Here is a 15,550-nt window from a genome sequence, read left to right on the forward strand (position 1 = left end):
GCTTGGTGAGTGATTTTTAGGAAGGAGTAATGCACTGAAGAATGCTACTATGTCTAGTTAAAAATTGTCTGTAAATATATCTTGTAGCTAGTGAGTCTGCTTTCTGCAGCACATTACATTGAAAATATTGCAGATTAGTTTTTCTTTCTTGTAGCCTGGGCTTCTTAAGCAATAATACTTTTCAAAAAAAGATATTTTGAAATGTGTTCATATTATCATTATTGACTTCAGAAACGATAAAATTGACAAGACTACAGAATTCTCATCTTTCTTTTATAAGTCTGCAGTACTCTGGCTTCTAAATCCAGCAGAGTGCTCTGTAAATATCCTTTATTGAAATTCTTGCTGAAATCATGGACACATTCCTTTGTTCCCAAGAACATCTTTAGAGGGGTGATGTGCTCTTTTTTAGTCTTGAAATGTCAGGAAAAATTGGACATTATTATGTAAATTACAGATAATAAAGTGTTGATATCTCTCTGTCACAGGCTTTCTTCGTTCATATCTATGACAGACTGAAAACAGATCCTTTGTGCCCTAGCCATACCAATAACTGTATGAATACTTCTATATTTGCTAAAACTGTAGAAAACTTTATAATCTATTATAATCTTCCCCCCCTCCGCCTCTTATCTTTTCTCTTTTCTGTACAGGTGATTTCTATTCACTCATTTCCAAGCTGCTAGGAGAAAGGGAAGATGTTGTTCATGTGCATAAGTATAATCCTACCGAAAAGGCAGAATCAGATCTTGTAGCTGAGATTGCTAATGTAGTCCAAAAGAAGGATCTTGGCTGGTTTGATGCCAGAGAGGTTACAAATCACGATGAAAGGGCCAATACTAGTCTCGCCAGAAACAGAATTCACAAATTTCACAGACTAGAATCCACCGTGAGGCCACCAGAGAACAGACATTTCTCTTTACAACATGGTGATGGAAGCTGGGGAAAAGAACATGCTGGAGGTGGGTTAGGGGTTCATTTTAAGCAATGTACTGCAACGTAAGAGCTGTGATCCACATTAGCAAAATCTGAAGGGAAGATCAGTTGATGCTTGAAATTTCACAAAGAGATCTAATTATGAAATTTGTCTTTTTACATTTCTCATGATTACATAAATCATAAACTTTTCGCTCCCATTATCAAGCGTGGCTATAGTCTACTGGAAAAATTGAGTTAGAATAATCAGATCCACATAGTTCACTTCGGGGCTGTTAAATTGAAACATTGAGAGTTGAACAAATTGTGGTTAATTTGGCATTCTGCTAAATTGAAGTAAACAACCATGGATACAACAGTGAATTAAAGTGTTTTATTTTTCTCTTTATGCAACTGGCTTCATTGAAGTGACTAATGGGGCGATCTCGTTGCCTTTTTTCAGCTGACTTGACCTGTCAGACATCAAGATTTTACAAGCTTTATTTCTTGTAGTTCCACTAACTATTTTTCTTTAAATGAAGAAAAGTAGTTGTTGTTATTGAGGAATGGTCCAGAAAGTCAATATTTATTTCTTTATTTCAAATCAGGATTGGCTACTCTAATTAACAGATTAAAACTCATTCCCTTCAGGTTTCTATGACAGCAAAAACCATAAAAGCATATTTGTTTTATTTGTGTTGTGGTCTCTGTGATATTGATTGTGTTTAGTCTTGCTAATGTGGAAAGGCAGATAATACGGCATGTGAAGAGTATCTGTTATTTATGCATGGCAGCCATTTGTGTGTGTGAGATGTAGCATCACAGGCTGCCTTTATGTTGCAAACAGCCAGCTTGCTGTTTCCAAATACATTTTCCTTAAAAACATAAATTATTCATCATCCATTTGATTTTTATTTGCAATTTAAAATATGAGCATGGAATGCCTTCTGCTCACATGCAGTTCAAATATGGTATAATAATTGCTAAATACAGGATTTAATATTTAATAGAAGACCAGAGATATGGACTTCTAGTATTAGGTGTTGCTCCTTGCTTTTAAATGAAATACAGCCACAGTTATTGGCAAGAGAGGCAGGGAGGAAAGGTTGAGGAATATTCACCAATATGGCCTTGATTTTCTTCTCTCATATACAAGTGTAAATCAGGAAGAGCACCATTAAAGACTGTGAAGTTCAACTGGTGCTAGTGTATGAAAAATGTGACCAAGAAGCACATATTTTCCTGCAAAATAAATTCTCTAGGTCCAGAAGGTTAAAAAATATGATTTTGAAAAGAGAAATGTTAGAGTAAGTTCCCTTCCATTTTAATTGATTGAGTGAGTGAATGTCAGTGAACTGAATAAAATGCTGACTTGCTGCACCATTTAGTGTGAGTCCTGTTTACAGAAAGAAGCAGCAATTTGTTTTCAGTATTGCTGTAGCGTTAATATTTTTGGTTGCAGGTATAGGGTTTGGTTGGTTGATTCATTTTGGGTTTTTGTTTGGCTGTTTGCTTTGGAGATGGAAGTGGGGTGTTACTTTGTACAGTTGACCTGCCTGGAAGTTTTTGAAACAAGAGAAGCAAAATTGAAAAGTTTTCTTTAAATATTTTAAAATCAAAGTTTATTTTCCCTTTTAAATCTATACAGCACTGCTTATTCACAGAAATTCTGGACTACAAGGAAGTTATCAGCGCCATTTTTTGGCAAAAGAGTGGTTATAATAAAGTGAAAAATCTTTAATCACACATTTACTTTCTGGAAGGGAAAGTATTTATGCACACTAACATGAAACATTGTGTGGCTTCTCAGTAGCAGATTTCAGTTTGGAAAGAAGCAACTAGATACATTGGATGCAAAATTATTTTAATTGTTTTCTTTATGTAGTTTTAAAAAAATAATAATGGTACCATGCTATGCTGTGATTGCAGATGAAGATACTGCAAAAATAAAACAAAAATCACACTGAACTTTACATGCTTAGTTGCCAGTTGCTGTTGTCAAGTACATGACTCATATAAACTTGAAACACTTAAGGTTTCTTAGCACTGGACCCACTTTCATTTAGTTGTATTTGTTTAATACTATTGATATTTAGCATTAGTTTAATTTCAAGTTTTTAAGTTTTAATTTCAGTAGTATTTTACTTCTGCTTTTTTAATATCTATAGCTCAATATTTTTCTTACCTAAATTGCCTAAATTGGTAAATAATCTCTCTCTGTGTGTGTATAAACAGACACACACATCATTACATTTTTCAAGTAATATCCCTATGAGTGCTCCGTATCAGGATGTCTGTGTACCCCTGCGCGCTTTCTCAGAGATTTTTGTCTGCAGTGTCTGCAGGTCCGTGCCTGCACCCTAGACACCCTTGTGCTCTGCTGCAAGTGAATGAAGGGAAGGGTCAGGGACATTACCACTCCAGTTTCCATCTCAGCCACCTGCAACTTGAGACAGAGTGTCACAGTGTACTTTAGGTAGCAAGCTGTGTAGCTAGTTATCTCACTTAATCTATTTTTTCATTTTCGTTTGTAGTTTCTTTATTTTTTGTTATTTGGCACAATTTGTGGGTTATTGGTTTGAGGGGGGGGTCTTCCCTTCCCTTCCTCATTTACTGGACCTTTGTTTTTTTCCTCAGGCCTTGATCCACAGCCTCATGCAACAGTTATGCCCAAAACCCCAGGCTTTAAACCCTGCCAGACCTGCCGTAGGTCTTCCCCTGCAGCAACGTTCAAGCTGCCACCAAGAGACTCATATCCTCTCCAGGTTTTAAAAGCAGACCTAACAAATTAAGGGAGGACAGACTAAAACTCTTATTGATAGAGTGCTCTCTGAGGCCTGGGGATCTGAGTCACACTGCTTGTTCCTTGGATCTGGTTGCTCAGAGAGTCTCAGCAACCATCTCTGCCACAACAGTAAGCAAACAGAACCACCCAGACCTTCAAAGAAGAAAAGACCCCATTCTCCAGAATGGGACAAGAGAAAGGGAAAGTCACCCCCTCAGTGGGTCTCAGGAGACTTCATGTCCCGATATTGGCTCCCATCACCTTTGGACCATATCACCGGTTAAGACCACCACGCCGTGCACCAAGAAGAACCAACAACCTAGAGTGACCTTTGAAACTCAAGGACTCCAAAGCCAGCTGAAGGAGTCACTGATACTGTCTTCTGAAGCCAAGCCTGAAGGGCACACCAGTTGCACTTTCAGAGCTCTGACATACTGACTCTGATGGGGTCCCTATCCAAAGTCACCATTACCATTACCAGAGTCACCATTATCCAGAGTCTGAATCACCATTACTGAGGGGTACCAAGAGACTCTCCACAAGTATTAACCTCCCAGAGCTTATTATCCTCTGATACTACCATCTTCAATGGTACTCGTCCTCTGGTACCAACATGATTACCAGTGCCATGCAAAGTTCTCTAAGGTACAGAGAGGTATTTCCAGCTAGTACTGACACAACATTCTCTGGTAAAGTTTCACTAGCCAACCAACCATTGACCTCCATTACCAGTACAATGACAGTACCTTCTTTGTTCCCCAGTACTGACTTGACCACTGGTACCAGCACCACTTGTCCCTTTGGTAGATATGGTGATGACCTCTCAGCCAATTCTGAGGTCTATACAAGATTCCTCCACATTATAGCCTCCCTGAGGAGAAAACTCCTAGCAGGAGATTCAACCAGCAACCTTGGCAAGGACAACTTTGGGGCCCTGCCCTCATTCTTCATGCCCCACGGCAGTGGGTTTATTGCAGCCCCTTATGACTACCAGTTTTACAAGGTCCCATCTCATAAGAGGACATGTCAGGAGCAACAACAGCCATGCTTGGGTTCTGCTCCCCAAGTGAAGAATATCTCGATCACTCTGACTTGGATCCTCCTCTGAGATGAAGTAAAGAGTCACCTAGCAAATGGAAGGTGGAAGACAAAACCAGTCTCCAAGATGTTTGTCGTTGACTCTTAAATTGTTGCAAATATGATCAAATTTATTATCTTAGTGCCATGTCAGAAACTGTGCTGAATGAGAGATCTATGTAATTTTAATCCCTATATAATGTATTTGTTGTTTCTTGGTTTTCCACACTTAAGTCATAAAAGTGTCTCACCCCGTCTATTCAGACCTTTCAACAGTGGCTTACCACTTGTGCTTATGCAAAGAGAGATCTAGAGGTGAACACATCAACTTAAACCCAGTTATAACATGATTTGGCTCTGTCCACACTGCCTGGCCAAACTGCGTTATAATCTAGTTCAGTAATCTTATATGTAGTTACTTATTCCCTTACTATTTTCATTTTCCTCTGCTATGCTAAACTTCTTTTGATTTTGATTATGTGACAGTGCACCAAAAGAACAAGGTTTTTGAGAGGAAAGAAATGGAATCAAGATGTGACTGTGACTGAGCAATAGATCTTGCTGAGAGTGCAGGAAACAGGCTCAACTTAATGACACTCACTACCAGTGGAAAAATTGTGAGAAGGAAAAGAAGAGCTTAGGGGACACCTCACTCTACCCTGCAAAAGCAAAAAACAAAAGGCAGAGTTTGAGGTTTCATTTTTTATTTTCCTTCCTCATTCTGCTATTCTCAGTGGCCTAGTCTGCAGAACAGGGTTCTGGTTTCAGCGGCCCGAGGAGAAACTATACCATGCAGAAAATAAGAGAGAGGAAAATTAACTCAAGCCCTTTGGGGAAAGAGGAGCCTCCCCTGTCATCTCCCTTTTGCCCTTCTCTTCTCCCTATAGAAAATATTTTTAAGTAAGAAAAACTCTTACGTGAAAAAATGAGTGGCGATTCTCTGTTTGTTCATGTGTACAGAAACTTTTCCAGCACATCTTGAAGTGTTGCTTTGTGAATATTTGCTGTTAAGGTATTCTTTTTAATATAACGCTGCCTCATTAAACTTTTTACCGTTTTCCTGTATGACAAAAAATCCAGCTGTAATATTTTGTAATGGGGTGATCTTTTCCTTCAAAATTGCAAGAAGGAACTGATCAAATGACTTTAAAGATTATATTTAAAAGTGAGTATTTACAGTAACATATTTTGATTTAATATCTGCATTACTGCAAATAAAATTAAATGTAAACTATGGCAAACTATTGCCCTGTGGATCTGTTCTTGTATGTTCTAATTGTCCTTTTTCAGAAGCCATGCAATAGGTATTGTTTCACAGATCTGATTGTCTCGTTCGACAAGTGACTTACTTTTTCCTCTCATAAAAATAAAAAGACTTGGATTTTAAAAACATACTCCTCTAGAGAAGCAGTTGTCATACAGAAATACAATTTATTTTCCTATTGCATGATGTCAATAGACAAATAAACAATATTGAACACCAAACAATATGACCACAAGACCAAAAGCACTCTTGATCCCACTGCCTCAGTGCTGAAGGACATAACTCAAGCTTCTTCATGGAGTATGCTTTACTGGCTACCCTCAGGAATTCAGGCAACAAAATCATTGCAAGCTATTGCAAGCAGTGTGATGGGTCATACAGGAGACTCATCAATCTCTGGTATTTACATTACAAATTTAAAATGCTACATCACATTTTGGAAAATAAGTATAGTGTAAATGATAATGACTAACTCTGAGATTATAGCTGTTGTTACTAATGGCTTTGGTAGTGTATTACACTCTAAATCCATCCTGGATTGAGGTGACAGTATAGTACCCGAATGATGGTTGAATGCTAGATCTTGGGACATAAGGATTTCAGAGGCGATTCTAAATTATTTTATTTTGGCCAAGAAGTCCCTGGATTCACTTAATTTCATTGCTTGAAGAACAAGGTGGAACAGCCCTCTCTTCAGTACTGAAATCCTTTTGTTACTGCATAAAATTTGAGGTAAAAGGGAAAAAAAACACAAACAAAATTGGCCAAAGCCATTATTTTTTTTAATTCTCCATTTTTCTTTTTTGGTACAAACAAGGAGACTGACTCAAATTAGTAGAATGGCTGTCTTGTTATATTACTGTGCTTTTGATGTATAGTGTCAAAATCAGATCTGGGTTATGTAAAAATTGCCAGATATTTATGTCCTCAGAAGTAAAATGGGTCACAAGATAAATGAGGACAGATACTCCCTTCTTCCCTATCCCACCTCACCTTTTTTAGGTCTTTTCAGATACTTCATAATAATATCTAGCTCTTTTTATCAATAAATTAGTTGGGACTATGTAATATGTGATCTCGGGCTATGCAGACTATACAAGGTAAAGGAGGTGATTGACTCCCAAAATCACATTAGCAGTACCTTTCAGGATTTACTTGTTTGTTTGGGCCACATCATTGTTTTTCTTTTGTGTTGCTTACATCTTCCCTGCCTGTGTGTTACAGAACATTTTTGTTTTGAAAAACATGATAGGCTTGCCCTACTTGCTCTCAGTCACCCACTTTTGATACCATTCTCATTAAAATTAAACTGGAAAACATTAAAATATTTTTGAAAAATGCCAAACTAATGTATTGTTAATAGAATTATCTCTAAATTATATATGCTGATTATTCGAGAGAGCAATTTTGTGTATATTTTATTCATTCAATGTACTAGGAACATATACAGTTGATAATAAAACAATATTCTGTGCATATATATGCTATTAAGATGGAGAAGAGAATAAAATCAAAGGCAGGTTCTCAATTTTTCTGTTGTTTTTCATAGCTCAGGGTGTCACTGCTTGTGCATGATATATATTTATCATAAGAAAGTTACTGCTTGGAATCAAATGGCAACACATTTAATAGAAATATTGCATGTAAGGAAATGTGCATGTCCTTCTATCATAAATCAGTGAATTTTCTACCAATTTCATATTTTCACATAAATATACTGCATGAATTTCTTTTTTAGATTTCCACATAGAAGAGGCTGTGGACTGGCCTGGAGTAAACCTCAAACTAGGCCAGGTTTCTGGGTTGGCCCTGGACCCTAAAAATAACCTGGTTATTTTCCACAGGGGTGATCATGTGTGGGATAGAAAGTAAGTGGATGTTCTGTCAAGTAGTATGTTTAAGTAGTTGACTATGCTGTTTGTTCAACATATTTTCTTTAGGCAGGGAATAAACATAGAATGTTCCTGCTTACAATAGTTAGATATGGGGAGAGTGAATGGTTAGATGATATAGATTTGAGTCTCCAGAGTTACTTGATCTTCAGAACAGTAAGAGAAGGCTAGTGTGTCACGCAGTGCTTCCCCAAAACAAGTTTGATCCACTAATTTGATAAAACTTCACAGTGTTTTTTTAGTGCTCCCATAAAACTTCTGACTCTGAAAATTGTTATTTCTCCACTACTTGGGGTTGAAGGGAGAAATGAGATCCCAGAAGTAAGAGCGACTTATTTGTAGCAAAATATCTGAGAAATTAAAAAAATAAAAAGTAAACCACTATTTTGGTATTACATACCGTAAAGCTAGTTTCTCCTGCTATCCTGTAACAAGTAGTCAATACACTGGATGGAATTTTCCAGTGTCTGAGTGACTGAGTTTCAGTGGGATTGGTGCTGATGAGTTACTTAAGCACCTTTGAAAATCCCACCCACTGTATTTCAAGCCAAATTCTACCCCTGAATGAGCAATTGTGACATGGGGCTGATGTTGAAATCAATTTAAGCATGCAGCTGAGAACAGAATTTAGCCTGTAGATGTATGTATTTTACAGTTGATAGCACTGATAGTGGTGCACAAACAAGGTAAACAAAATGCAGTCATGATGGCTGGTGTGTCTCAGAAATACTAGGAGGCAGCAATCAGTTTGCTGCATTGAAAAAGACTAATTTGTTATGAAAAGTAGTTTTATTCAGACTTCTAAGGAGGTTTCACTGATAATTAAGGTTAAGATTTTGTCATGGTTATTTTTAGTAAAAGTCACACAACCTGTCCGTGATTTTTACTAAGAATTTGGGGAGGGACTGAAGTCTGAGCTCTGTCACCAGAGGGTGGAGGGGCTCCAGCCTCTACTGCATATGTAGTGGCTGAAAGCTCCAGCCTCAGCTATGGGAGGCTGACAGCCTCCGATGTAGCCACAAGGGCTGATGTCCCCATTGCAGCCATGGAGGCTGAAGCCGAAGAAGTCATGGAGGTTAAAGTCAGGGAATCCGTGACCTCCGTGACTAAATCATATCCTTGCTGATAATGAAGAACTAAACTGTGTTTGTGTATATGGCTGCTCTGTCTTGTTTCAGAAAATATATTATGTTTTGTTGTTTGAAGGGATATGTAACTATCTCTTTTTTGTATTTATATATTAAAATTGTATGGATAAATTCTAAAACATTCAGGAAGAAGAAAGAAACACAACATCTCTACTAAACATGGCTTACTGTATCTTACGATTAACCTGTTCTACATATATGTAAACATGACACTTAAGAGTATGTTTGTTTCAACCTTTGTGTTGAAATTTAGTTTTATCATAATTAGTAATCTCTCTAAAAGGTTGTACTTTTACAGCCTTCTTTGCTTGAGAGAGCTGTCTCTTATCCCTGTAATGAAAACAGTACATTTGATTATAACTTTTAGCCAATGGATGGATGGATAAGATATAAATGGATGGATAAGATATAAATCTTTTAAGTCTCTTGTGCAGTATATCAAAGTGATCTTTCTATCTGAAGTTTATATAAACATGGAGTATGTGATTTGAAAGGGTGACGCATACATAGGTTATATTATTCAGGCTTCAACTCAGAGCTTGTATTGAAGTGATTCTTTTCATCTCCCCTCCCACACATGCACATAAATGTTGGTTTTTGTGTCACTGAAGAAAAAGTTGAATCAAAAACATTTCAAAATAATTGGCAGTTATTGTTACTGTGTGACTCCTATCATCATTTGTCACTTCTGAAATTTGTGTTCTGAGAGTTTGGCAATTGTGATATATACAGCCCGAGTCCAATACACACAACTGGAAACTGAGCACCAATGATGATCATGAGTATCTGGTATATGTATGGAGCAGTTTTAAAATTCCTTTCAGCTTTTGAAGACATGTTTCTGTCAGAAAATAATTTCTGCCCCATGTAGCATATTCATTATATTGGATCCATTTGAAGGGTGGTCAGCCTTAACAATGGAGATGGACGAGGGAACTGGGAAGGAAACTTGCAGAGTTAGATGTGCCTGGTGGAAGAAACATGGAGAAGAAGCAAAGCAGGAAAACACGCACAATTCAGTATCAGTCTTAACTAAGTTAATGTTTATGATTGGCTGCCAATGTGCAAAGCCATTAATTGAATGTAATAACCTTCATCAAATCATAAATTTTGATGAATTCTTGGTCTTGGAGTTTAATCCATTTTCACTGATTGAGTGCTTCACCAGCATACTATATAGAAAGAAGCAAACACAAATTTGCAGTGCTTTAACACTGCACAAATGGTTCCAATGTATTATTAATATGTGCTATAAAAAGTAGTCTCCTCAGACAGCAAAATACAGCTCAGTGAAAGGTCTGTATGGCTTATAATGCAAACTCAGTCTGCTTTAGAACACTAAACTAGGCAGTTTAATATTGTTGTACAATGCTAGCCCCTATAATCCAGGGTTAGTTTATAAATTGCTCTGTTCCTTCAGTGAATCTGAAGTGATTTTACATTTTTTTTCTTAAATGAATCAAATACGCTGTTTGTGCAATCACTGCAGAACAGCTTTTTCTGTTTTATAAAGCATGTACTATTCAAAGTGAAAAGATTAGAACTGTTTAGTCAGTTATGTAACTGATCAAGTGAGTGTCTTTACAGTTTTATGATGAAAAAGGCCATCTGGTTATGTGATTTATAAAATATACCTCTACCCTGATATAACGCAACCTGATATAACACAAATTGGACTATAATGTGGTAAAGCAGTGCTTGGGGAGGCACGGTAAGAATTTTTGGCTCCCAAGGACAGCGTTATATCGGGGTAGAGGTGTTTATAATACAGGATTTAAATCAGATTTTTGAACTGTAAGTCTGCTGTGGTCTGACTGCCTCTCAAAGCTGCATTCCTAATTAGCAAAGGCTAGAAATATGAAGTTAAAATGCTGTGCCAAGTGTTACAACTAATCAGAAAGTGACCTCTGGAGCTATGCTTTCTAGGGCAGTGGAAATTATGTGCTCTGCAAAGGTGGCTTGTCTAATTTCTGATGGAGTAGATGCCTGATTCATCATAGTATCAGGGCTTGTCTATATGAACATTAGTTTGTAGCAATCTGGGGTGTAATGCTATCCTACACTAATTATCTGTGTGGACTCTGTTACCATGCATTAAAAGTTCCCTAGGCGCTTTAAACTATTCCTGTTTCAAAGAAGAGGTAGATCAAAATGCACCACAGAACTTGAAATGCAGGGCAGCAGGATCTACCCCAGGTATTCTGTGCACAACAGACTACTGTGGGAGTAGCTGTACACACCAGTTTGCCACAAATTAAGTGTTCGTAGAGACAAGCCCTTTGCACTTCCCAGTGGTGGATTTTTTTATTAGCATTATCAGCAACATTGCTAGCAAAGGAGGTGGGGTTGTAATTATGGAAATACATGAAGGGTGGAATTAGAGCCACCAGCATAACATGGAGGACTCCAGATGTACACTGGAGCAAGCAATATCAGTCTACTGAGAATAAACGAAGAGCTGACTAGCATGATATTTAATATCATGCCTCATGGGTTTGATTTTAGACCTAGTATTAGTCAGCATGATCCATATTTCTGTTCTCCCTCCCGTCTCCCTCCTCTCCCACAATAATTTAAACAGAAGAAAGTCAAACCTCTGTGGTTCCATGATCACACACAATGGTGTATAATATATTAGGCCTGAGCTGTTTTTAGGGACAGCAAAGTCCATTTGTCAGATGCAGGGGCTAACAACTGTCTCCATGGCTTTAACAAATGGATTAGGCAGGAAATAGTTACCAGGTAGTATGGATGGGGGTGTAGGCCCAGGCAGATGTTCCCTAAGTTATTGGTTGTATGGTAGGAGTCCTGAACATCGCACTGGACCTGGTTAAATCCCTGATAAGAGAGAATAGGAGACAGGACACATAATGCCCCTCCTAAGGTTAAATAAAGTTGCAGCCTGCTGCTTAAATCCATCCCATGTATCTGTCATTCATTTGCCTGTGTCTTCATCAATGACTGAATAGTAATTACCCTGCATCCATACACAAGGCTCTAGCTCCTAAATTTAGGATGAAAGAAAAGAGGAATGCTCTAGAATCTGCCATCCTGTGTATCATCATTTATAAGAAAAGGAAGGGATTTATTGGTACCTTTCAAAAAATAAAACCTAGATGATGATATAACAAGTAGTGTCAGGTGATAGCATGATGTATGTTTTAATGACACAGGAATATAACCCTAAAGATTTTCTAATTGTGGTTTGTGCATAAACTTAATAAACAAATCAACCAACTGATCAATGGATGTGAGACAGATCTGAGTAGTCTGTCACTTTCCCAAATAGAAAACTGTGGACAGATAACTTCCCCAGAACATTAAATATTTATAGTACTCATGCTGTAATGTATAGCGTATTAATAGTTTTATTCACAGCCATGTCTGAAGCTTTGTAAAGTACCTTCCTCTTTACCAAAATGTATTGATCACAATTGGATTGATCTCAGTAGGGACTAAGAAACTGCTTTTAAAAAAAAGTAGTAGTAATTCAAGTATGTTCAAACATTTTAGTCAAAAATTGTTATATTTTTTACACTTAATTAAATTAAAAATTTGATTCAAAGAATTCCACTTATATGCACACACCATTAGTGCTTAGCTTCCTTGAATGCGGAGCACTTATTGAAATCAATGTATGGACAGAGATACATACACTAATACTTTCTTCTTGGTTACGCATGTGGAAATTTGTCCTCATATAAGTGGCTCATACTATGCCTTCTGTGAATATAAGAAATCTTAGCTCCTTAAATTTTAGGTTACAAGTTGAGATGGCAGAACTAAATCTTACTTGTTCTTGCATTTACTTGATGTACACTTAAAGTTGTTTTGGGAGTGCAGTTGTAGGAAAGGGGACATGTACATAGTATGACATGCTTTTCTACCAATCATTCTCTGAAAAGTAGAAAAAGAAAGTAGAAACCAGGTGTTACTGTAATAAACACCAGCAAGAATATTAAAGTGCATAGGAAATGTACATAAATTAACATAGTTTATTAACAATTCAGGTTTAAGACTTTCTTGGCAACTATCTTCATAAGTAACCCAGAGAGGCATGAAACTACAAAAAATCTCTGTCATTGCAAAGAAAATAAAAAGTGAAGTTGAAATTTGCTTTTTTAACAATGATTGAAAATACAGGATTGTCTTGGTTGTATCTGCTCATTTTGATTACACACATTGAATGTCGCTGGGCATGATATCCATGAGAAGAGCTGCCATCCAAAAGGCTTCAGTGATAATACAGAAGTATAAGAAGATACACAAAAACCTACAAAATTTAGGTGTTTTCTCTTATTAGTCTACAAAGTTCTGCTATAAGTTTTATGTACCTTTCTTGTGAACTGAAACTTCTAACATATTCACTTTGTATTTCAATATATCTTTATAGCTCATTTGACAGTAGCTTTGTTTACCAACAAAGAGGACTTGGACCAATTGAACAGAACACAATTCTTGTAATAGACCCAAGTAATGCAGAAGTTCTTGATTCCACAGGCAAAAATCTGTAAGTTGTATTTACTTTTATTAATAAAGCTTTGATATTTTTGTATACTACGTTTCATCCTGAAGAGTTTAATCCGTGTATTTGTTTATTCTGAGACTTACGTCACATTTCATCTCTTTCACATCTGGTTTCATTTATAACCAAATTAAAAAATCAAACAGTATTGCCAACAGCGGGCAATGAATGGAAACCAACTTTGCCATTGCCTCTCTCCACTCCCTAACAATCAATACTCTTCATCTACTGACCCAAATTAACAAAAATTTGTATGGAGCAAACATGTCTGGCACAGCATCGTAAAGGCTGCCCTTGTTGGCAAAAGGGATTGAATGTGAGGACCAGGGCTGGGGGCCCTTTACCAAGAAAGTCCAGCTGCCCGTAACTTCAACTTTGTATGCTGACAAGAAGAACATTCCAGTTGACTGCAGCAATGGGCATAGAGGTATCTCAGGACCTTAGATAGTAGTTGGGGCACAGGACTTTGTAGATGATGAGAAAAATCTTGAATTGCTCTTGGGGAAATATTAGATACTAACAGAGATAATAGACCGGTCATGGATCATAACAGTATCTGCCACATCACTTTCTTTTTTTAAATGCATTTCTTTTAAATTTATGTTTGCAGATTTTATTTGCCACATGGTTTGAGTATAGATAAAGATGGTAACTACTGGGTCACTGATGTAGCTCTCCATCAGGTATGTGTAATGCTTTTTTAGAAGTACTGTATGTGATCTCATTACTTTTAGTTTGTATATTTTGCTAAAGGTTTGATAAGATTATTACATTGTGGCTGTTAAGATATACACTAAAGGTTTGTCCATATGAGGAAATTCACTGGAGTAGCTATAGTGGAATAAATTATTCCAGAATAACATTTTGTATAGACACTCTGTTATGGAATAAAAGTGACTTAATTCTAAAAATATTCCTTTGCTATAGTAGAATAACTTATGCTGTTCAATTTCCCCATACAGACAAGCATTCAGTGCTCAGCGACCTCACTGGCTGAAATTGCTGATGATTTATATTTTATGCAGATTTTTTCCAGAATCAACACCATTACATTCTTGATGATGGATTTCTTCATTGGAGCAATATGTATATAAAAAGCCTAATAAAATACATTTGCATGTAAAAATGTTCTTTCTATAGAGAAGATTTATATACTTTTCCCTAAACAATCACTATTATACTGGACTAGCTATCATACATCACTTTCTATAACTTGAAATCTCTTATGTTTTCCATTGACTACAAAAGGTGTTCAAATTGGGAGTACATAATAAAGAACCTTTATTGATCCTGGGAAGGTCTTTGCAACCAGGCAGTGACAAAAATCACTTCTGTCAACCAACCGATGTGGCCGTGGATCCAGTCACAGGCAACATTTATGTGTCTGATGGCTATTGTAACAGCCGAATTGCTGTGTTCTCTCCAAACGGAATGTTCATCATGCAGTGGGGGGAAGGTACTGATTTAAGCTCTTGATGTTTAACTAGATACTGAGACTGTTGTGGTCATGAACTATTAAATGTAGCTTATGTAAGATTGTTTCCTACTTATTTCTGTTACAGTAATAACAGATGTTAGGGCCTTCTTATCTTTTGAATACCATCATACATAGTTCTATACACTGATATGTAGATTTTTTTTAAACACACCTTCTTTTAAAAAGCAGAAGGAAAAAACTGTCTGTCTTCCAGACACTTCCAGAACAACTATGCACATGAATTTACTTGGTTATCAATAAAATGCCTGTTTTCATAAACATATTTTTTAAAATATTGCTTGAATAAGAACTTAAAATTCTGAGGTGTGGTAACTTCTAGTTAAGCTTTGACATAGTCCTTTCAATTCTTGTAAGTAATTAAATCCCTGTTTAAATATGAAACTTTTTTCTTTGCCAAGCATTTATGGTGAAGTAAGTAACTTCAGTACAAACATATATATGCCTGA

General features: G+C 36.8%; 1 protein-coding gene across 11 annotated transcripts in view; it reads left to right on the forward strand.

Annotated features, from left to right (window-relative positions):
• The window catches only part of PAM (peptidylglycine alpha-amidating monooxygenase), an 843,699-nt gene that overhangs the window by 807,730 nt on the left and 20,419 nt on the right, over nt 1-15,550 (forward strand). For 8 of the 11 annotated variants that reach the window (XM_050945654.1, XM_050945643.1, XM_050945642.1 and 5 more), the window contains 5 exons: nt 654-962; nt 7,780-7,909; nt 13,475-13,591; nt 14,217-14,289; nt 14,855-15,062. In XM_050945654.1, the coding sequence (XP_050801611.1) occupies nt 654-962; nt 7,780-7,909; nt 13,475-13,591; nt 14,217-14,289; nt 14,855-15,062 (837 nt within the window). The remainder of the gene's footprint in view (nt 1-653; nt 963-7,779; nt 7,910-13,474; nt 13,592-14,216; nt 14,290-14,854; nt 15,063-15,550) is intronic. The other 3 variants (XM_050945653.1, XM_050945651.1, XM_050945652.1) reach the window with 1 other exon arrangement.

Source organism: Gopherus flavomarginatus, chromosome 3 (assembly GCF_025201925.1).
Source record: "Gopherus flavomarginatus isolate rGopFla2 chromosome 3, rGopFla2.mat.asm, whole genome shotgun sequence".
In the NCBI taxonomy this organism is placed as follows: Eukaryota; Metazoa; Chordata; order Testudines; family Testudinidae; genus Gopherus; species Gopherus flavomarginatus.